The 23021-nt window shown below is 41.9% G+C and overlaps 1 protein-coding gene across 9 annotated transcripts in view; it reads right to left on the reverse strand.

The window, feature by feature from the left end:
- Nucleotides 1-12: 12 nt before the first annotated feature.
- Nucleotides 13-23021, reverse strand: part of Ryr2 (ryanodine receptor 2) — a 557252-nt gene continuing 534243 nt past the window's right edge. For 6 of the 9 annotated variants that reach the window (XM_029547437.1, XM_029547436.1, XM_029547432.1 and 3 more), the window contains 9 exons: nt 22055-22188; nt 16273-16333; nt 13432-13578; nt 11804-11938; nt 5652-5808; nt 3726-3790; nt 2198-2298; nt 1042-1093; nt 13-194 (listed from right to left, as the gene is read on the reverse strand). In XM_029547437.1, coding sequence (XP_029403297.1) covers nt 99-194; nt 1042-1093; nt 2198-2298; nt 3726-3790; nt 5652-5808; nt 11804-11938; nt 13432-13578; nt 16273-16333; nt 22055-22188 — 948 coding nt within the window. In that variant the 3' untranslated portion in view covers nt 13-98. The remainder of the gene's footprint in view (nt 195-1041; nt 1094-2197; nt 2299-3725; nt 3791-5651; nt 5809-11803; nt 11939-13431; nt 13579-16272; nt 16334-22054; nt 22189-23021) is intronic. The other 3 variants (XM_029547435.1, XM_029547431.1, XM_029547434.1) reach the window with 1 other exon arrangement.

Consider the following 23021-nt stretch of genomic DNA (forward strand, 5'->3'; position numbering starts at 1 on the left):
GAGAGAGAGAGAGAGAGAGAGAGAGAGAGAGAGAGAGAGAGAGAGAGAGAGAGAGATTTTGCTTTCTTTTGGTTTTCAGAGATAATCAAGGTATGATGTTAATTTAACTGATCTTCATATTGTTTCCGGAAACAGTCCCCTGCTGGGAAAAATTCCCAACACCTCTCTTGGTACATCTTCCAGACATAAGATTCCTGTAAAGTAGAGAAAATCAGTGTGTTAACCCAGTGTCCAAAATCTATTAGATAAACAGGACAGAGTAGAAGACACTCAACTCCATTGATATATCATTAAAACTAGAAAAGTCTCATTGCATTCAGATAGCCCCACTTAAGTTACCTTTACAAATAAGTGATCTTCAAATAAACAGAATGTCTTTAGCTTGACCAATATATGATAACATATTTTTAAGTCTCTAAGGTTTTCATTTATTATCATTTCTAATTTTATCCAAGTTCAAACTATTATCCATTTGTAGTGAGTAACCTAGAGGGGGAATTTCAAATTTTCCTAAAAAACATAGACATCAAATGTTTTTTCCCAATTATAATTTTGTAAGTGGAAGTTCATTTGAAAATATAAGCTACACAAGAGCCACAATCTTTACAGAAGAAAAAAGACTGAATTCACAAGTAAACTTAGTATTTTTAGTTAAAAGCTTAGTTTTAAATGTGAAATTAGAATTTTGCTGTTTCAAAGGAGGCAGTCTGTTTGAAACTTATACAAGATGTGCTATCTCCAGGTAAGATAATTAATATCTAAAAGCAATGTTTTTTTTTTCAAATCAAATATGTATGTATGTAGTTGTGTGCTGGTGAGCACAGGGCTCATGGGAGCCAGAAAAGGGTATTGGATTCCTGGAGCTGCTGTCACTGGTGGTTGTGAGCTAACATGTGGGTGCTGGGAAACACTAAGTCACCTCTCGAGCCTCTGAAAATAAATTCTTTCCCTTAGTGTTGAATAGCTACATATTGCTGTATCATCTATACTGGTTTCCTACAGTTTCATCCTGACGATGGTGTATAACTGGCCTTCACCCACCTGTCCTGTGTGTTCTGTTTCATCCTTGTTTATGAGATACATCAGAAAAAACCTACAGAGACAGAGAAAGTGATCAGAAGTGGACTACATGAAAATACTAGCATAAACAGGAAAGAAACTGACATCTATCTTAATTGCAATGGATTATGAAAATGGAGAAAACACCACAAATTCAATTTCTGAAAACTAATTACAATATACCAGAAAGACATAAGCATGTTCTCTGAGATGGCCTGTCTAATTTCACACACAATTTTATATCGGAGTTACTTAGAAAAGAAACCACACACACTGGGCTAGCTTGGAATGATATAAAGTTCCATCCACCTCTACCTCCCCAGTCCTGGGATTACAGGCACACTGCCTGCCCCATGGAGATTAAAAGCATGTACAACCCTGCCTGGTCCTTGGAGGTACATTGTTTTTGGTCAGGCTCAAATCAACATTGACAAATTTTAATTGAAGATTTGCTTCATAAGTTCTATTTTTATCAGGTTAACTGAGTATAGTTCAACTACTTTCCTCTCAATCACGTTACTTGACATAACATTGTCCATCTGATATTAAAATTGGATCCAAAACTAAGAATATTTTGATAAACTGTTGTTTGGGTTAATTCCAAGGAAAGGCCATATTTTTATTTTATATGCATACATACATATACCTGTATATACTTAGATACATATACATATACACATATACATACATATATACATATGTATATAACCCAATAAAAAACAAAAAGCCCCAACTATCAGAACTATTATCATAAACAACAAAATGTTCTTAACTGAATTTTCTGTAGTACCCAGAGAGACATATAGGTTTTCAAAAAGGGGAGGAGGAATGAGAAAACAGGGATGTGGGACGAAGAAGGATCTGCATTATCTCAGGCTTGCATCAAGAGGGCTCCTACCCAAAATAGGAACATGGCGAGGTCTTTCTGCAAGGCTCTCTAGCACCCCATTTCTAGTCTAGATCCTCCATTACCATTTACACGAAATCAGACTGCTTAGCTATCTAAGGCCACCTACTCCAAGGGTGAGAGGACCAGTCTTTTTCTCCTGGAGTCCAACTACTGCCCTGCTTCTGGAGTTCATAGGAATGGGAGAGAGCTGGCTCTGGAGGGGGTGGGGAGCCTGTAAGGGGCACTCACAGGTAGTTGGCCAGATTGTGTTCCTGTAGAGTATGGGTTTCAAAGCCATGTGGCACTGTATCAAAATAATCGTTGCCAATCCCACAGATGAAGCACTTGGTCTAGAAGACAAGGGGGAGATAACAGGGTGTCAGAGAAGGCAGACGATATCATAGAGGGAAAACGAAGTCCACTGGGTTGTGTAGCTGTCGCCTCTGAAGATAGCCAGTTGCTTCTAGAGGAAGCTGGGGAAACTTACCAGGAACTGACTAGACACAGGCACCTTGCCAGGCACAGGAAGCTGAGAGAGGTACAGGTTGAGTAGACCCCTCCCTTAGGTTAGGTGAGCAGGAGGAGACTCTCAGGTGCAGTTGTCTATAAGGTGGGGGATGGGAGCTCTCAGAATGTAGCTGTCCTGAGTCATCACCTAATCTTGTTGGTGGGTCTTTCAGTAATGCAATTGCTGTCATTCATGCTCTTATGGACAACCCCTCAACCATACTGCTACACACACACACACATACACACACACACAGATATATATATATATATATATATATATATATATATATATATCCCTCACCTATGCTACTCTAAGTATCCTCCATATTCACAAACCTGTAAATAATCCCTCCTCCATGCCCTTTGTCTATGCTTAGGCCTGAAGAGAATTACAGGACCATATTCAGCTTCAAATGAATTCAGTAACCACTGAGGATCCTGGGTATAACTCACAGCAGCCCACAGCCAAGTCACAAGGCATTCACTGGTCCAAGTTAGACTTGAGTGGAATCCTTTCTTTTGGCCTGACATAATTCCCTACCAGGGATAAACAGGCATTTGTTTACATCACCCCAGAAAATGCTAAACAGCACATTGTTGGAATGAGCTCAATATCTGACTCCCTCAATGTATGCCAAATATCAACCACTGAGGATTATGATATGCCCCCTGAGTACAAATCTGATATCGTGAGTATATCTTGGGATTTTCCTAAGTGATATGGGTTCCAGCAGGAGGATGGGACTGTGATGGCTAATCAGAAATGTCTTTTCTTTTTTTTTTTTTTCTCTGTAGCCTACATGTACCCACCTAGACTTAGAGATGGATCTGTTCATGATAAGCAGCTAAACAGGATTAGCTGCATCCTTAACTGATATTCTAAACTTTCCAGCTATCCAAACAAAGTCTACTACCCAAACAAAAGAGGTACACATCTTAGACCAAGCATTAAGGGCTCCATCAGTGATTTGAAAAAGTCCTTCCATGGTCAGGTGCTGGTCCAGGTATGAAACCAACCAATGAGTGTGTCTAGGACTAGGCTAATTTGCATTACCCTCCTCTGGATTTATCTTTATGCACAGTGCCAAGTGGTCTATGCATAGACCAGAAGGCCTGCCTGTACTGTGAGCTGAAGTGAAGCAGAGCTTTCCTTTGTATGGGGATTTTAGAATTACAGGACTATATTCAGCTTCAAATGAATTCAGTAACCACTGGGGAACCTGGGCATAACTCACAGCAGCCCACAGTCAAGTCACAAATGCCTTACCTCCATGTCTTCCTTGACTTGCTCTTGTTGGTCTCGGAGTTCTCCAAAAGCATCAATGATCAAACCTAGTATTGAAAGGAAAGACTATGTGATTGCCGCCATCAATGATGCACAATCATTCAGCTCATGACCCCTCGGATGGATAGCTCTTCTCTGAAAAGTGAGAATGTGCAAAGCACATGAAAAGACATTCTGAACATGGGAGAAGTCTGACGTCATACTGGCTGCTTCCTACTAGGAAAGTGACACTCTCTGGGAGCCAAACATAACGTGACAGGGCCAAATGCTTACTGGAAAAGTGAAAAATGAAGTGGCATGCTAGGAAAAAAACCAATCCTAATTAACTTGGCACATACACAAGCCACATTATTACTTACAGCAGGCCAAGAGGAGTAGCTGAGATTAGTGGTTATAAAATATAAAAAGCCACACAAAAAATAAAACATTACCATGTGGACTGAGAAATATCTAGCAACCTTATAAACTCTCTATAATTTTATCAAATATGATGAATGTTACTGTAAGTGAGCCAGAAGAAGAGAGAAACGTTGTCATTCCCTCTGCTCGATGGCTGCAGGGGAAGATTCTGAATCCAATCTGCTCAGACTGGCTATGGACCCCAGCCTGGGCTGCTGCACACTTTGGCCAAGTGACTGAGACTTGCCATAGTTTAGTTAGTTCCCATGGAAATTGTTAGCGTTGACATAGTCCTCATGATGTCAGCGAAGGGTAACATGAGTTACCAGACATAACTAACATATAGTAGGTAGTCACCAACGAAATGCTGTACAACAACAATGGTATGGTTGTACATGCTGAACTAATCAGTTACCAACGACTGTAGTGGGGACTTGAACTGATGCCCTTGTTTGAAACCTATCCACAATTGTAGAACTTAGAGAATTGAATAGCCTGGGCTATTGCCTCAGGCTGAATGCTTCACAGCTCCTCCAAGCTTTCAAAGCTGGTGAGGCTGCAGGACAAGGAGTCAAACCCAAACCCTGTAGAATACTTTTTTTTTTTTTTTTTTTTTTTTTTTTTAGAGATCAAACAGGCTGAGAAGGTGGCTCAATCTGTTAAGTGCATGCCATGCAAGCGTGAGGGCCTGAGTTTGATTCCTAGAAGTGAAAGAGGTAGAGATGGTAGAGAGAGCCTGCCATCCCAACACTTGATGGAGTAGCCTCGCAAAAGGTGGACACAGGCCCCTGTGGCTCAGTGATTAGCCTGTATAATAGAAGAGTCCTAGGCAACAGTGAAAGACCCTCCCCCAGCCCCAGAAAAATCAAACAAAGCAGATGACTCCTAAACTAATTACCTTAACTTGGGCTACCTTTAGACCCCTGAATAGCCCATTCCTTGACTGCGTTTGGGTAGAAGCTAATGTTCCATGATTAATAGGTTAAAAACCTTTTTAGAACCCATTCACTTAGTAGAACCCTAGCTTTCACCAACCCCAAAGCTAAGAATGGCATCTGATAACATCTGAGGCCCATAGGAAAGCTTTTTCCATCTTACTGCACCTGCTTCTCTGATACTCTCACCAATTTTTTTTTAACTTGCCTTGATCTATGACTCCTTTTTTTTTTATTTTGTAAAACTATAAAGCTTTATAAAATGGCTTCCATGTTAAAACAGAAGATTGGGGGTAACACAAATCTTTGTTCCCAGGACATGATTACTCAATTTCAGTTCAAAAGTAAACTCTTATTTCCTTTATGTTGAAAGCTGCGAGGTTAGCTTGTTGGCATCAGCACATTTCTCTATTTTTCCTCTAGAGATTTCACAAGGAAGGAATACTAGAAGAAAAGGTTCCATCTGGCCTTGGCAGAAAACGCGTCATACTGTTAGCCCACCTTGCATTGTTGGCTTCAGCATCAGACGGCTCAAGGTCAAGATACCCACAAGCCACAGCTGGATGTGGCTTACCTTGTATGATCGCCAAAAGGATGACAATCACGAAGAAGAAGAATGTGATGTCAAAGATGATGCGGTAGATCTCATACTCGTCTCCTGCTGGGTCTTCAATTTCATCACCGATGCCCCCTCCAGCACGGACGCCCACATACATGTGGAACATGTAACACTGGAAGGCAGGAGCAGAGACACTTCTGAGGCTTGCCACCCTCCCTGACACTCTGCTAACACGAGTCTTTCCCTCTAGATTCTCATTCTGAATGAGAAGTATCTCTGTGCTCTGTGTCATCCATCTGTTTTAATCCTCCTTCGTGTGATCTGACTGTGGCTTTTGCACTTTCTCCTAAGCAAAGCTCCACACTGTTCACTCTGTTTAGACCTTCTGTGCCACTTGGGAGGGACAGAGAAGTGCTTCATTAGCACCTTGGCCCTGAAGCACAGGAGGTGATATAGCATTACGATCACGTTATCATAATATGAGCTATATAAAACTATATTGCCTGGTTATTTCCACAATGGCACAGACATGGAAGGAGAAATTAAAAGCCCAATAGAGTAAAAGATGGAATCTTAGAAACTGAGCTAGATGAAGGAGGACTTGCTGACTTCTTCACTTAACGCTAATACATTGGGATGCAGAAATCTTTCTTCCTTAGTGTCTAGGCAAATGAAGAAAGATGGTGTGGAGAGATAAAGAGGAACGAGAAACTCATTCATTAAAACAAAAAGGCCACCCACAACTCCTACAGCTGTGAGGCAGGATGCACCGAAAGATTTTTGCTATGTCTTTGAAACAGGGCTTGGTTTCAGCAGTACAGGCATTTGAGGACTCTGTAATCCCTTATGATCAGGGACATCTTGTACATTTTAGATTTTAGGAGACTTCCTTTTTTTCTATAATAATGTATAATCATGTCATTCACAATTTACTTAAATATATTTTTACTTAAAGAAAATTCAAACTCCATATACAATTAGAGATTTAAAATGAAATATACTTATCAATTAAGTGAAGAATATGCAGAATGAATTAAGGCCTAAAATATGTAATGTTTTGGCAACTTGGCACTTGTTTAAACAAGAGCAGGAAATATATATATGTATGTATACACACACACACACACACACACACACACACACATATATATATATATATATATATATATATATATATATATATATATATATTTCTCCTTGAATTTTCTTCTCTTTTATTCTTTTCTCATATATTACATCCCCACTGGTTTGCTTTCCCCTCCCTCCCCTTCCCCCAACCTCTACCCTACCACTGCTTTCCTCTAATAAATCTCCCCCCACACCTCCCTCAGAAAAGAGCAGGCCTATCAGGGACATTAACCAAACACAGCATAGCAAGTTACAATAAGAATTCTTAACATCTACTGACTAGCTGCTAATAGTACCTTTATCTATAGTAATAGTAATAATAATAATAATAATAATAATAATAATAATAATAATAATAATAATAATAATAATAATAAATAATGACTCTGGATGCCAAATGTCCCCTGGGGAACAGAGTCACACATTCACAGCATCTAGATTTTTATTTTTATTCAGTATTAACAGCAACTTCCCACTTCATATCTGTACCCTGGGCCCCACTCATCTTTAAGTCCTGATTTCTATGTTCATACCCTGGCACCTCCTGTAATCCTACTCCTCTATAAACCTCCCCATCTGTAAGTGTTTGCTGTACATCCTCTGAGCCAGGTGGTAGCTTTTCCCATCAAAACCATATCCCTCCAGGACAGAAGTCTGAAGGTCTTCCAAAGTGGGACCTTCTTAGCCTGTTCTACACACCCTAATTTATTTGACACCTATCCCTTACCCCTTCCAGACTGTTTAGCTGCTCCCTTCACAGTGAAAGAGAAAAGCCTGGCACTTGGTTCCCAGCTCTGCACTTGGTTCACATGCCCACAGTCCCATCCCCATGTGATCCTGTCAGGTTGATAATCATTATGAAATACCATGCTCACAAAGGTACTTTCTCAGCCTGATATACAATAAGCCAAACCCATGAGGACCTCTGCCCTGAACACCCACTACTGTAAATTCCATCTAGACCCACCAGCCCTATTCTGGACCCTAGGAAAGGCTCTTTGTGGTAGAGAGGCCAAGAGAGTCCTCTAGAAAGAGTTGGTTTAAGGTTATAGCACCCAGACTGGTTTAGGTCTATCTGCACACGCTGTCTTCTGGAGGCTCCCATGTCTAGATTGTTAGTGCCATCTACTGAATCTGTGTCTAGATGTTTTAGAGACAGTCACTTGAAAAAAAAAAAAAGAACCAAATATCTCCTTTTGGGACACTACATTGTTTCCTTAAAACTTGGTGGCAAAAATTGTCCACAGTGCCTTTTTTTGAAGAAAGTATAATTTATTTTCAGTGGATACTTCTGTTTTCTGTCTAAACTCTTTGTACCACATACACTGTTTATTTTTACCAAGGAGAAAATGGTGTCCCATGCTCTGCTCTGAATGTGAGTCTTCATACATGGACCTGAGGCCATGGGGAACTGATGGGCCATGATGGTTACTGTGACAGGCTATCTTTGGGAGGTCAGAGGGGCTTTCCTAGCCTCAGACTTTCAAACAGAGCTCATGGAAGCCACACTAGTAAGGTGTGTGAATACCCACTGTTGTCTGGGGCTCAGCAGTCAAATTATCATCCTTTTCCTGAAAATCAGAAGCCTTTTTCTCCACATTTCTTATCACATAGACTGAGCCTAGTTAGGACTGAAGTGGAAGAAGGATTGGGGACAGAAAACTACACTTCTTTCAGGGAGTCTGAAAGAAAGAAAAAAAAAAAAAAACCCTGGGGAAAGATCAGGAGACAGAGGTGGGGGTATAAGAGGGCTCCAAGGATGTGTGGCAGAGGGAGAGGTAGTACCAGGCAACTGGGAAGCAGGAGCCAGAGACCTTGCTGGAAAGGTCAGGTTAGACACTAATTAACTGAGGTGATGGCCAGTAAGTGTGTAAGCAGCTAACTTCCCCCAAGCTGCCTCTTATCCTCATTATCTGAAAGGGGTGGGGACTGAGGGTCCTCTGGTCCTGCAGAGCTTCCTGGGACATGCCTGTGCACCCAGGCTCCTCAGCTACTACCATTTTGCCCCCAGCTATAGACTTTTTTCCCCCTCACACTCTCTCCTCCTACATTCTCAAAGATGTAGTTCAAATCCTATGAGGACACGGCTGGTTTAATTAGATTCTTAGAATGAAACATCATGATTTGGGGAGGAAGAAGACATCCCTGGGTGAGTCCTAGAGTTTGTAAAACTTTGGCTGCAGTGCCACCTGCTGGAAGTGACAGAACCCCAAGGTTGAAGTTCCTGCTGATAACTGCTCTCTACCCACAGAGATAATAAGCCTGAGCAGCAAAGATTCAGTTTTCTCCTCCTGAAAGGATGCACCAGACACCCTTCCTCACAGAACACCCAAGCTCTTCACAGGTAAAGACAAGATACAAACCTCATGGCGATATGCAGAGAAGGATGCCTACACCATACAGAGCCACCAGTGGCCTTGCTCATGGCTCTCAGAAGTCCCTCAAACGGATGATTTCCCAGCTCTAGCTAAGTCAAGAGCCCACTTACTGATCCTAAAATGAGGCTGTCATGTTAAGCATGCTTGTCAACTTGATTTGATAAAGAAGCACCTAAGAGTTTAGTAAGTGTCCACGAGAATGCTTCCGGAGGCAAGCAGGTCGTGAGAGCTCTGATAGACGGGATGGACGAATCTAAACAGTACTGAGATGTAGAGGGAGGAAGAGGTGGGGCCTTGATGGAGGAATCAGGTCCTGGTGACAGGTGCTCCAAGCTATCTGGCCTTCTAGAATCTACTCCTCTCTGTTTCCTGGCCACCAAGAAGCAAACTGCTCTGCTCTGCCATACACTCAGCATCACCACCACCATCTAACCTCTGAAACTGTGAGCCATGACACACAATTCGTGCCTTAAAGTTGCTCTGAAGCACTTTGGCAAGGGCAAGGCAAAAGTAAAATGGAGACAAATTTCTCTGCCCTCTGTGTTCAGATCCCATAGTGCTAGACAAGCCCAGCCAGGCAAGGCTGTGGTGTTCCTAAGAAAAATTAAGGAGAACACTAGAAATGCATATGGATATTGAGTGAAAACTGAGTCATCTCAGGGGCTGTGACCACAGATGAACAGTCACACGGTGCCTCATGATATGAGCAACCAGCATAACAAACAGACTTTGATACATATGTATAATCTCTTTTGTATAAATTCCAATTCCCAATATGAGGAATGGGCTAATTTCTCCATAGACCCACTGACTGGAGTTATTGAAAGCTTTAATATGTTGAAACAATTTAACAATTTAAATTTGTTTTGCTCTTCTGGCCAAATTTCTTTCTTTACAGTAACAGGTAGGCATCTTCTTAGACCTGGGAGCTGAATGAAGTAAAGCTACTATGCACTGTCTAGCCACACAATTTTTTGTCTCATTCTTATCAGGTTTGAACATTACTTTTTATTTGTTAATTGTGTGGGGGTGGGGTGCCATGGCGTAGATTGGAGGCCATCTCTCCTTCCATCATGCAGGCCCTGGTAACTGAACTCAGGCTGGCTGTAGGCTTGGAGGCAGGTGCTTTCCCCACTGAGCATACTGCAGGCCCTGGCTTATGTCTTTTTAAAGGTGTGATGAGAACGTTGCCCATCAGGACAGCATCCCTTCCTTCTCATAGCTAATACATTTTGGCCTGCTTATTGTTTGTCTGTTAGACTTGATTTATCTTTGTCATTTTCAAAAATAATAATTTTGATGTTCACAAGTTTCTGTTTTATTTACTATTCAGAGAGTCTTGTTTGCCATTAAAAATTATTATTTTAAGGACTCAAACCTGTCTTGTGACTGTCTTGAAGAGAAAGAGTGGCATTCATTTTTACCACTTTCCTCTCAGAGGCTTATACACGGTCAATAAGATTTATTGATTTTTTTTTAATTTTATGATTGTAAAAAGCAACATTATCATAGCTTAATTTCTTTAAGTATTTGTATGTACTTCAAGGTACTCTATTCTATTCCCAAGGAGGTGCAAAAATGCCTAATTTATTATTCACCAAAGTATCTTGTTCATATCGCTCTTCCAGGAAATTTCTTTTTCTTGAGAAAATTCTAGAGAAATCTCATTCTATCAGCCCCCTTGACACTCACACACAACCCTGCCCTTGTAGGTATTCCAACATGTGAAGGGCTCACAGAAAGATCTTGCTCTCCTCAGCCAGCAATAGTCCCTTTGGCTTAATTTTCCCCTCCAAAACCTAAGTGCTCAAGGAGAGTAATTTTTGTGACTTGCATATGAAGTGTTCCTGGAAACAGTCATTGTCTGAACACCTAATCTCCAGTGGGTGGCGCAGTTGCAGAGGTTATGGAACCTTCAGAAGGCAGCACCTTGCTGGAAGAAATATGTCACTTGGGAAGGGTTGTGAAGTCATATTGTCCAACTCTGCTTGCTGCTCTGTTTCTTGAGTATCGATGAAGTGTGACCGGACGGCCTCCTGCTCCTGCCTTCAGGACTTCTCTGTCTGCTGCATGACTTTGCTGTCATGATGGACTCTCTCCCTCCAGAATTGTAAGCCCAAATAAACCCTTTCTTCCCTCCATTGCTTTTAATGGGATATTTTATCCCAGAAACAACCATCCATCATCAGAGAGGCAAGCTGTACAACAGTGACACCCAATGGTGTGAAAGCTGGAGCATCTGTTGACTGTCTGAGACCAAAAGGCAACCCTCTGAGACAACATATTCAATATAAAAGCAAAAGTATCAGTTCTGTTAAGATGCATCTTTAGATTTGAGGTAAAGTCAGTGAGGCAAGCAGAGCAAAGGCCTTGGAACATTTCACCTGCTACCCTGGAATGTGTGACCCACAGGCTAACATTTGTCCCAATTCTAACTACATCTTTCAGTAAGTCTACTAGTTACTAAGTCAAACAAACATGGGTGGGAAATCTATAGAAACAGTCCTTTATGCTCTGCTGAAATGGCAGTGGCTGTTGTTTGAAGAGCCACTCAGCCTTCCATTGTGCCAGGCACCTCCTCTCCTGCACTGGGGATGAGATTATACACAGTGCCCATGGACAGCGGGCATAGGGTGGTTTCCTGCCAGCTCAGGAGCTTACCGTCAACATGTCGTCACACTTCATGTCTGGTGTGTCACCATCCTCACTTTTATTGTAGAATTTTCGGAAGAAATTGAACGCCACAACAGTGTACAGGTATACAACAACAGCCAATAAGCCAACAGTTAACACGAGCTGAAAGCAAGGTGACATTTAGCAGGTTTAGGGGATAGAGGATGTATGACTGGTGTAACTGACACCTAAGTGGGAGGGGAGTACTCTATGGATACACCTGGACTTACTGACTATAAGCCAATATGATTCATGTTCTCATTATTCCTCACCTTCTTAGCTCACAAGCAAAGTTTATTTGCACATTTTCTTTATCAGTCTGCCAAAGCATTTTATGCTAAGCCTGACTACTTAACTGACTAACAAGCACACAATTCAAATCAAGTAAAGATGAATTCTGATTTTGTTTTACACTCGAATCAAATTGATATGTAATAGAAAGAAGCTTTAATGTTCAGAAAATATTATATACTCTCCTGCATTATAAATCAAAATTTTATTTAGGTGGATGTGTGTGTCTGCTTGTATGTATGTGACACTAGGTGGTGTGGTACCTGAAGTAGTCAGAAAAAGTGTGGGATCCACTGGAACTGGAGTTAGTCAGTTGTGAGTTACCCAACATGGGTGCCAGGAACTGAACCAGCTACCACCTTCTGTGCCACCTCTCTAGTTAACTGTGCTAGGAGCTCTGTCCTAATCCACTGACTGTCAAATGAGCAGAGTACACAGGGATTCTGCCTCTGTGCCTTTGAGTTGCCATGAGCATCACAGCTTTATTCAGACCTGTAGGTGACATGTGTTGGAGCTTCATGCTGGACTTTTGAAAACAAGGTATTGTGCTAATGATAGTAAAGGTAGCTGTGAGTCCAGGTTAGAGGGGCACCGATTATTAAATGTACTGGACTAGAAAGAGTGTTGCTCCAGATAATTAACACAGTATTGTTACCACCAATTGCACACGTGAAGCAGCTGACAAATGAATAAATGTACACGTCTGCATAGTCACGGTAGCAGAGGTCCAGCATGAGTGGCTGAGTTCCACCGGAATGTCAGTGGGCTATCTGGACCCAGACCAGCTGTCCCCCATGTCAGCATGCCCTTGTCAAGTATAAAGTATCATTTAGATGTAGTTCAATTTAAAAAGTCATAAGGATGTCTTGTTATTAAAACTGCCCAACACTTTCTTGTCAATGCAAGTAATGCATCTGGATTCTGCAACAATTTTTGGCACAGCATAGCATCAGGTGGAGCAAGCATATTGTTTCACAAGCAAAACAGGAGCGAATATAGTGTTCAATGTAGATGGTTCTCAGCTGGCTGGATTTGTTCTCAACCTTCACAAAAATCTGATAACTTATTGTTACTAGTTGTACTTTACCAGAAAAGGATTTGACACTGGCAAATATTCACTCATCCAAGATCATGCAACTAAACCATCAAGACAATCCCTAAATCTGGACTAGAGGGTCGGTGGAATTACTCATAGTTTGTAAGAGATAGTCTATCCAGCCATGACAATCTTTAAAGCCACATATTGTCACTTCAGGGCTGCATTTTTTTTTTCAGATTTATTCCTCATCGGTTTTAATTTCTCTAAGGGAAATAGCACCTTTTACCTGCTTGCCATTATGGGTAACCGAGGACAGGATAGTTCTCAAGGTCTTGAAGCCCATCGCGATGTCAAGGAGATGAGCAGCAAAAAAAAAGTTGTTATAGTGTCCGAGAACAGACATGGTCATATACCAGGCTAGGTAGAGGAAGGACTGTTAGGAGCAAACAGACAGAAGGCATGTCAGACAGTGGAGTACACAAGAACCAGCAAGAGCTACCGCCATCTCACTTCATACAACCCCCTGCACGACCCTCCTCTGTCTAAACTGTAATTCTTTAGTTCCAATTAACTGGGTTCACTCTTTGCACATTTTACCTTCATTTAGCTTGTTATGAAAGGCTCAGTGTAATTTTTTTCCTTGACACCAATTCTTCTAATTTGCCCTTTCACAAATAATGGAAATGATCATCCTACATCCTAACAGCAGGGTCTCAGCTTCAGCTTGGCGCTTGCTATTTTGTACCAGATAAAATTTGGATTATGGAGGCTGCCCTGTGACCTCAGGACCCATCAGATCCTGATGATCTATGATGAGAGAAGAAGGCACTGAATGCCACTTAGGGACAAGACTGCCTCTGTTTGGGGAATCCATGTCTACAGTTAACCCAAGAACCCACCAATGTTGACTTCTTCCTTTTCTCTTTTCTTCTGGTCTTCATTTATCTACACATTGGAATTGTTAAGACCTATTAGTTAGAATCTATTGCAGGATAGTTCCTGAGTAGTTTTATTAAGGTAACATTGCACATTGCATGAACTGAAGTAAATCCCAAGAGCAACTGAAGTATTCTTTGATGTTGTTGATACCTGTTGTGACCTTAACTGCATATTTGGGGCTGCTTGGGGGAAGACTTCTGAATCATAATTGAAGAAATTACTTTTAACTATCTGTGTGTGTGTGTGTGTGTGTGTGTGTGTGTGTGTGTGTGTGTGTAGGTATGGGCATGCAATGCAATGACCTTAGAGGCCAGAAGAGGGAATCCGCTACTCTGGCACTGGAGTTAGAGACAGCTATGAGTGCTGGGAACTAAACCTGGTCTTCTGCAGGTATTCTAAACTGCTGCTGAGGCATCTCCAGTGTCCTGAATTATAATTAATGTAAATTACTTGTCTTCTTTACTGTGAAAGTGTCCATCTTTGGTAGGGGCTGTGAAGATGCAGGGTAAAATCCCAATGGTTGCTTTAGCTTTAGAGTTTCTCGTACAGATGCTGTGTCTGGATGACCATCACTCATAGGAGAGGATTAGTCCTGTTGTTCTGACTCTAATCTTAGAGGAAGAAAAAGGAGGGGGCTGGGGTCATGCAAGAGTTAGTGAGCAACAGAGGACAAGAAAAATGATATTTGTGAAAGCCAGGATTTAGCAGGAAGGGTTTAGAAGTGACACACTTGCCATAGGACAGTGAGAAGGAGTCGTCTCACTGTCTAGCAAGAGATGCAAAGCCTGAGGGAAAAGGAGACACGTGGGAAACACAAGAGGAAGGAGTTGTAAATGACTGATAAACTAGTTGTGGCTGTGGTGTTGGTTGACATGGGAGGACCCTGTTAATCTTGAGTGATAGGGAGAATGGGGAATGCCTAGGTAGGTACTGTGAGCATTTTTTACTAAGTTATGTTTTTTGTATGATAAGAAATGCCCCTGGGAATCCCATCTTTCATCTGATTACCCTTGTTGCTTTCAGAGACCAACCAAACTACTGAAGGCCCAACAACACGTGAGAAGTAACTGGCCAAACAGAAGCCATAAAGCTGCAAGGGGTCTGTCCGCCTAACAGGTCTCTAAAAGATGTTTAAAGGGACTTCTGCAGGCTGCCTTCAGGATTAACTCACATCCAACTCCTCTGGATGACAATGAATTTCACAGAAATGGAAATATGCAGGTCAGACTCAATTGGACAAAAGAGGGTTATGCAAGGACTGTGGTATGGGGAAAGCCACCCCCAGCCCCCAGTGTACCCCAGTCAGGATGGGCTCACCACCTGAGTGAGAGATGGTCCACCAAAAGGAGTCATTGACTCCTGCTCACTGAGAAGTTTTCTATCAACTTATGAAAAAGTACTTGCAAGGTGGCATTATATTAACAGTCTATGGCTCTGAAAGGTACGTATGAAATAAGTTTGAAGATATCAGGAGTACCTTGGATGATCGGGTAGAAGGGTGGGGATGGAGGGAAGAGAGTTGGCTTGCTGTCCCAGACTAAAAGACTGGGAAGATGAAACATTCACTAAGAGCCAATGTGAAAATTACACAGTGAGGTACAGAGACAAGTTTTGGTAATGGTTGACTATATTCAATCACATTGAAATATATACCTGGGCCATATGTTTACTGTCTAAAGGCTTTTGATGAAGATAAATCAAGAAAAAGAACATAATGGTTTAATACACTTGATTTAGAAGAAAAAGCAAGCACAGCTATTTTTTAAAATGTATTAGTTTCTACCACATATATAAAGTCATATATTTTATTATGACATTTCCAGAAATACACTGTTTCTGTCGTTTCTCCAACTGTCACTCCCAGTCCTCCATTACTAGCTTTCTCCTTCCTCCTCCCACTCATCCTTTTCCTACTAAAATTAATTTTTATATTTTTATTTAGGTGTGTTTTAAATATCTACAAACCTCTGAAGTCTATGGTCCCACTGAAACATAAGTGGAAGTCCATATATACTTGTAAGATTTTCTTACATTAATGTGTAAGATAGGGTAGTAAAAGTGCCCGTGCCTGGGTCTCTCACACACCATGATTATTAGCTACATTGCTATCTGTGGAACTTTCTGAAATAATCTCCCTCTATCTGCAAGAACTCCACAGACTTGGTCAATGAGAGGGAAGGAGGCTTACATTGTCTGTGAACACGACTCCTAGTTTCCACATCTGGTACTTCACGTCAATAGAGTTCAATCTGGAATGACAGAAGAGAGTGTGGGTATTCACATTAATAGAAGACGTGTGCTTGTGGAGCCTGTGGGGCCTGCACCTGTTGTGGGCAAGGCTAGACACCTGCTCAGGAGGACAGTGCCCAGGGTGCAGAGCCCTGCCGTGGAGACACACCCCAGCACTCTGTGGTGCTCTAGGAAGGTCTGGGAAAGAAAACAAAATGGCATCTCTTCTTCAGTAATTTAAAACTATCATCATTTATTTATGAATTTATGATATGTTTATACATTGTATGTGTATGTGGTATGTACATAAATGGTGCATTAGTGTGGTATGTGTGTATGGTATGTGTACTGGATAGCTTTGTGTCAACTTGACACAGCTGGAGTTATCACAGAAAAGGAGCTTCAGTTGGGGAAATGCCTCCATGAGATCCAACTGTAAGACATTTTCTCAATTAGTGATCAAGGTGGGAGGGCCCCTTGTGGGTGGTGCCATCTCTGGGCTGGTAGTCTTGGGTTCTATAAGAGAGTGGACTGAGCAAGCCAGTGGAGGCAAGCCAGTAAAGAACATCCCTCCATGGCTTCTGCATCAGCTCCTGCTTTCTGACCTGCTTGAGTTCCAGTCCTGCATCCTTTAGTGATCAACAGCAGTATGGAAATATAAGCCGAATAAGCCCTTTCCTCCCCAACTTGCTTCTTGGTCATGATGTTTGTGCAGGAATAGAAACCCTGACTAAGACAGTATGTGTGCATGTGTGGTATGTGTATATAGTATGTATATATGTATGTATGTATGTATGTATGTGTATGGTGTATATGGGTATGTGGTGTGTGTGTATATAGTGTATGTGTATGTGTGTGGTCTGTGTATGTATGGCATGTGTTTGTGGTATGTGTGTGTATGTGTGTAGTATTTATATATGGTCTGTCTGTGTCTGTGTGTGTGTGTGTGTGTGTGTGTGTGTGTGTGTGTTCAGGCACACACATGTAATGGTACAAGTGTGGAAGTCAGAGAACAGTCTTCCTAAGTTCTCTCCTCCACTTCCTCAGGTAGTCAGATGCCTCACCCACTGAGCAATCTTAACATCCCATTTTGTTATTTAAGTACAGCCTTTTCTTTTTTGCTGTACCATAACCTGAATTTACCTTATTGATGTCTCTTATTCCTGGGGACTTTACAAGGTTCATTAACATGTGTTATAAAAGTTGACAGTAAGTTTCACTGTACATTTAAAATATAATTTAAAAAGATTTGCCTTCATTTTATGTGCATGGACATTTTGCCCGCATGTATGTCTGTGTACCATGTTCTGCAGTGCTCAGAGAGGTGTGAAGAGGCTTCCGATTCCCAGGCACTGAAGTTAAAGGCAGATGTGGATCACCATGTGAGAGCTGGGAACAGATCTCTGACCTCTACAAGAGCCACAAGTACTCCTCACCACTGAACTGTTTTGCCAGCCGCTTATAAAACATTTTTGCTACGTGTTTGTCTATGTGTAAAGAGAGGGAGGCAGATTGGAAGAGAGGGGGAGAGAGATAAAAGAGAGGGGTTAGGGAGAGGGGAGGAGGAGAGGAGAAGAAGGAGAGGGACAAGAAAAGAGGGAGGGAGAAGGGAGGGGAGGGGGAGAGAGAGGGGTAGACAAAGAGCAAGAGAATAAGAATGTGCGGTCATATATATAAGTAAGTGTGTATGTGTGTGTGTATAATATATGCTTTTGTATAATATATGTGTGTACTAACATGTGCACAGGGTGTTCTTTTCATGCCTGTTGGTAGGGAGGCCAGAGACTGACTGGTGGTCTGCCTCTATTACTCCCCATCTTACTCGGAGACAGGGTATTTTAGTGAACCTATTTTGGCTAGTGAGGCAAGCCAGCAAGCTCCTAGAATCCACATGCCTCACCTCCCAACACTGGGATTACAGATGTGCTCATCCATGCCTGGCTCTAGGTGGGTGCTTGAGAGCTGGTCCTCATGCTTATACCTCAAGTGCTTTTGCCAGGGAGCCATCTCCCTAGCTCTGTGCCAATTCTCTATTGCATTTCAGTAGAAGGGTTTCTGATTCAAATAAAAACCTCATGCATATATGCATTTATTTAACAGCTGAAATTTTATAAACAAGAGCACTGCTCCTCCCTTTCTTGATTTCTCCTTGCTGTGCAAGGACTCATCCCTGGGACCTTGCTGACTCTGTGAATGCCCTCCCGCTGAGCTGCAGGTCTGACCCTGCTTCCTTTGCAGTCACATGCCAGCTCTCTCCATTTTCCTTCAGACAGGATTCAGTCTTCCCCTGATTCCCAAGGGATTCTAGACCCTCTTCCTAATCACTTCTAGAGTGTCGCTTAGCTGCTGCTGCTGCTGTACCTGCCTTAGAACCCATCTCTGCCACATATGTGTGATTTCCCCTTCCCCAAGCACTTCCCCACAGAGTAAATGTCTCTCAGTCAATCTGTGTCAAGTGAATCAATCTGAGCTTTGAAACTTTGGTGTTTTGCAGACATGCTCATCCATGCCTAGGTCTATGAGGGTACTTGAGATCCGAACTCCGGGACCCAGACTTGTACCAGGCAGCTTTTACTAGGGAGCCACCTCCCTGGTAAACTTTAGCTTTGAACAGTCATGAGCTTTGAAATGTTAGATGTGCACATGTTATAAAAGCCTTCCTTTCCCCCCCCAGAACGTGGCACTGCTTTGGGGTTAGACATCACTTCGTCAACCTTAGACATAAGTCCCCAGCTCCAGGTTAGCTGACAGGTGAGGAAATGAGCAGATGCAATGTAGTGCGATAGGGGGCAGTTCTCAAAGGGGACTCTCTAGATGTAAGATTTTGGTCTAATTCCTTTTTTAAAAATTATTGCCTTTAAATAGGCCAATCTGAAATTTGAGGTGTGAGAATGAGCAGTTTGCTACATAAAGCGGGTGAGGTAAGAGTCTGGTCTTGTTGCTCTTTGCTTTGTTTTGTTTTTCCTGGAAGGATGAAGCCTCCTTTCCTCTAGCATAGGACATCCTGGTCTCTTGTCTTTCTCTTTTTCTGAGGCAGAATGTTGCTTTTTCTGCACACACTCGGCTAACCTTGCTTCAGGTTCCCACGTGCTAAGGCCAAGCACTGACACGCCAGGCTGTAGTCTTTTCCTTCTTCAGGCAAAACTTTGTCTTTGTGCTGTAATTAGTTTTATTAACACAGGACCCTTCCATAACCAGCCCATCAATATGTGTATAGGCTTCAACATTAATTTTTCCTAAAGGAAAGGAGTTAGAAACTAGAAGGGACTTGACAATCTACATGAGAGTGGCATGACTTTCCATAGAAAATGACCTAAAGCAAAACAAATTTTCAAAATTCACGACATCTGAATTTTACATTGTAAATTCTTGCTCGAAGATTTGATTTTATGATTATTTCCCATCAACCATGCACTTGAGTGTCAGCCTCATCGCCACTGTCACTAATAAGTAGTTCTTTTGGGAAGTGCCCAATACTTGTCTATAAACAGATAGTATCCATGCTGGGTGGAGTGGACCCCACCCTCAGGAGTGACCCTGGCTGACTAGGGCAGCTAATCAAGGCTCAGGCTCCCCTGGAAACAGGCCTTGAATCAAGAAAACCCTATAAATGAGAGAAGGGGGGTGGGCAGTGGGTAGATGAGAGATTGCTTGAAGATTCTAAGATATAATAAGCTTGTCTACCCTACCCACCCCTAAAAATCCCACAAACATGGAAGCTCTCAGCCTTTCTAACCACAGGGAGGAGATGAACCACTTATTTCAATGTGCACTTACCAAGTTGCATGGATGAATAAAGGCTGTAAATATTGATGAACTGTTTACAAATGGGTCTTGTGATGATGAAACATTTATTGGCAAGTGAATAACCACCATGGTTTTGAACCTGGGTGGACACATCACAGTGGCATGCACACAGAATCCCGCTAAGCTTTTAAGCCTCCACTTTCTAAATGTCAAGACACAGAACATGGACATCTTTTTCTCGATCTTGTATATTCCCTACTGGGTCTTCATTCAGATTTCATTATCCATATTTAACAGCGATAATAACATAGACTTTTCGGCCCTTTGCTGGCAGTCACTCTTGAAAATATTTATTATATAAAATGATGAGACATTTTGCCAAAAAATTGTTATATTTATATGTGCACATGTATGTTGTGTATGCGTGTATATATCAGAGAACAACTTGTGCAGGAAATTATCTCTTCTCTTGTGGAATTTGGGGATGGAATTCAGGTCCTCAGGCTTGGTAGTAAATACCTTTGCCTGCTAAACCATCTATCCTATCACCAAACCTAAGCATGTACACAGATTTTCCATGCTGGGCTAGGGATATAGCTCAGTGGGGCAGCATTTGCCTCATAAGTTAAATATGAGACCCTGGGTTTGATACCTGTTGCTGCAGTGCAAACAAGCAAAAACAAAACCAAGAAAAGCTAATTTCCCAAGAGTAAGTGACCAGAGTGCTTCTCTAAAACAAGGAAGTGCCCGGGCAGTAAAATATCATCTAGGTGAAGCAAGTGTGCTGGATTTGCTTGCTGAAATCTAGCTGGTCATGTTTGCTAAGTAGGCAGGAGCACATGCATACACTGGCTCTCCATATCATGGACATAGGTGCCTGAGATAGGACTGGAAGGAACTGTCTCGGTCTAAAGGGACTTCAATCCAATTTGTTCATCTTAGTTAACATGATTATTTCACAAGAGTGCAATTAAACTTCAGATAAGAGGGAAACATGGTGTTTTGGCACACTTATGCTCTTCCATTAAATATGGAACAGAACTTCCCTCCAAAAAAGGATTCCTGAAAAAAACATGGTTTTATATTGTGCCTTTGTTTGTGTTCCACTTTAAGGAGGATTTGAGGTTAGAAAGGGTGATTTAAATTAGGAATAGAAGATTTTCTTACTGCTCTTCTCTCGCTGCATGTAAATAACAAGGAAGGAATCTTTAAATGTTGATAGGAGCTACACCTGGAGTGCTCCAGAGGTTAGAGTAGGAAGATGGTGAGAAGACGACCCAGGGAGCTATCAGTCAGTTCCAGGCCTATCTTAGCTATTATATAATGAATTTCAGGTCAGCCTGGGCTGCATGGCATGACTCTGTCTCAAGGAGAAATTAATAACAACAACAATGACAATAATACATTAGGAAAATATCCCTCCATTCCAAAGCTCCAAACACCTAGGTCCTGGCTAGTTCTATGTCAACTTGACCCAAATTAGAATTATCTGAAAGGAGGGAACCTCAAATGAGAAAATGCCTCCATGGGATCTGGCTGTAGGGCGTTTTTATAACTAGTGATAGATGTAGTAGAGCAAACGCATGGTCGGTGGTACATTCCCTGGGCTGGCAGTCCTGAGTTCTATAAGAAAGAAGGCTGAGTAAGTCATGAGGAGTAAGCCAGTAAGAAGCATTCCTCCATGCCCTCTACATTAGCTTCTGCCTCCTGCCTCCAGGTTCATATGCTGTTTGGGTTCCACTCCTGACTTCCTTTGGTGATTGATGGGCTATGATGTGGAAGTGTAAGCCAAATAACCATATCCTTCCCAAATTGCTTTTTAGTCATGGTGTTTCATCACTGCAATAGAAACCCTAAGAAAACACAGAAGTATAAATGACAACTTATTTTTGATATTTGCTATTTTCCTAAGGGAGAGAAGGCAAATTGATGAGTTAGTCAGTCCAAAATGTATCCTTTGTCCACATCCCATATAGAGCAGAAGTGTCACTCACACGGCAGACAAGGAGCTGTCTTTCTTGGGCTTCTTTTTCTCTCTTGCATCGCTGAAATCCAGTGCAGCCTTATCCATGCCCAGTAACTCACTGATTCTGTCTCTCCCATAAAACTCTCCATATTTATCCATTACCTGTGGTCAAGGAAGAAGTATGTCATTGATCTTAACTGTTAAGTAGTGCCACCTATTCAAGTATGCAAGAGCAGTCTTCTTGCTATATATTTTCTTGATTTTACAGATAGCCCATCTTCTGGAATCATGCTGTTGAAGTTCTAAATAAATCTATAGCACTTCGAATAACTCATCTCTGAGGAGTGAGATGCCCCTCTTAGTAAGGGAGGCACAGGAAAGACTGCTGCAATGTACAAGAACAAGATGTTCGGGGAGAGTGGTGGGAGGAAGTGACCACCATTCTTTTACCAGGAATTTTGTCATAATTCTTATGACTGTCATGGTCTCTAAGTTCTGTCCTCATCTCAGGTGTCTGTCATGATGTACCAGTTGTGCATTAATATTTTCATCCCATTGTACAGGTTAAGAAACTGAGGAGATAGCTCAGGTGATGAACAGCTATATACAAAGCTAAGTGTAGTAGCATGTGCTTATAATCTCAGCACTTGGAAGGCAGAGAAAAGTGGACATATGAGACTCCCTGGCCAGTGAGCTGAGCCTAACTGCTGAGTCTCAGGTCTATGGTGCACAGTAGATTGGCTTAGTTAGCCTGAAAGGTCTGTGCTCTTTGTCATTTTAACCATCACTTGTCTTTAATGCTTTCTTTTACTTAACCTGTTTTGTGTATGTGGAGAGACCATGTCTCAAAATAGGATGGACTGTTCCTAAGAAACAATAGCCAAAGCTGACCTTGGCTTCTAAACCCATCCATGCACATGTGCAGATGTCCTCACACACACCTGCATACCCAAACACACACACACACACACACACACACACACACACACACACAC

Source organism: Mus pahari, chromosome 16 (assembly GCF_900095145.1).
Source record: "Mus pahari chromosome 16, PAHARI_EIJ_v1.1, whole genome shotgun sequence".
Classification (NCBI taxonomy): Eukaryota; Metazoa; Chordata; class Mammalia; order Rodentia; family Muridae; genus Mus; species Mus pahari.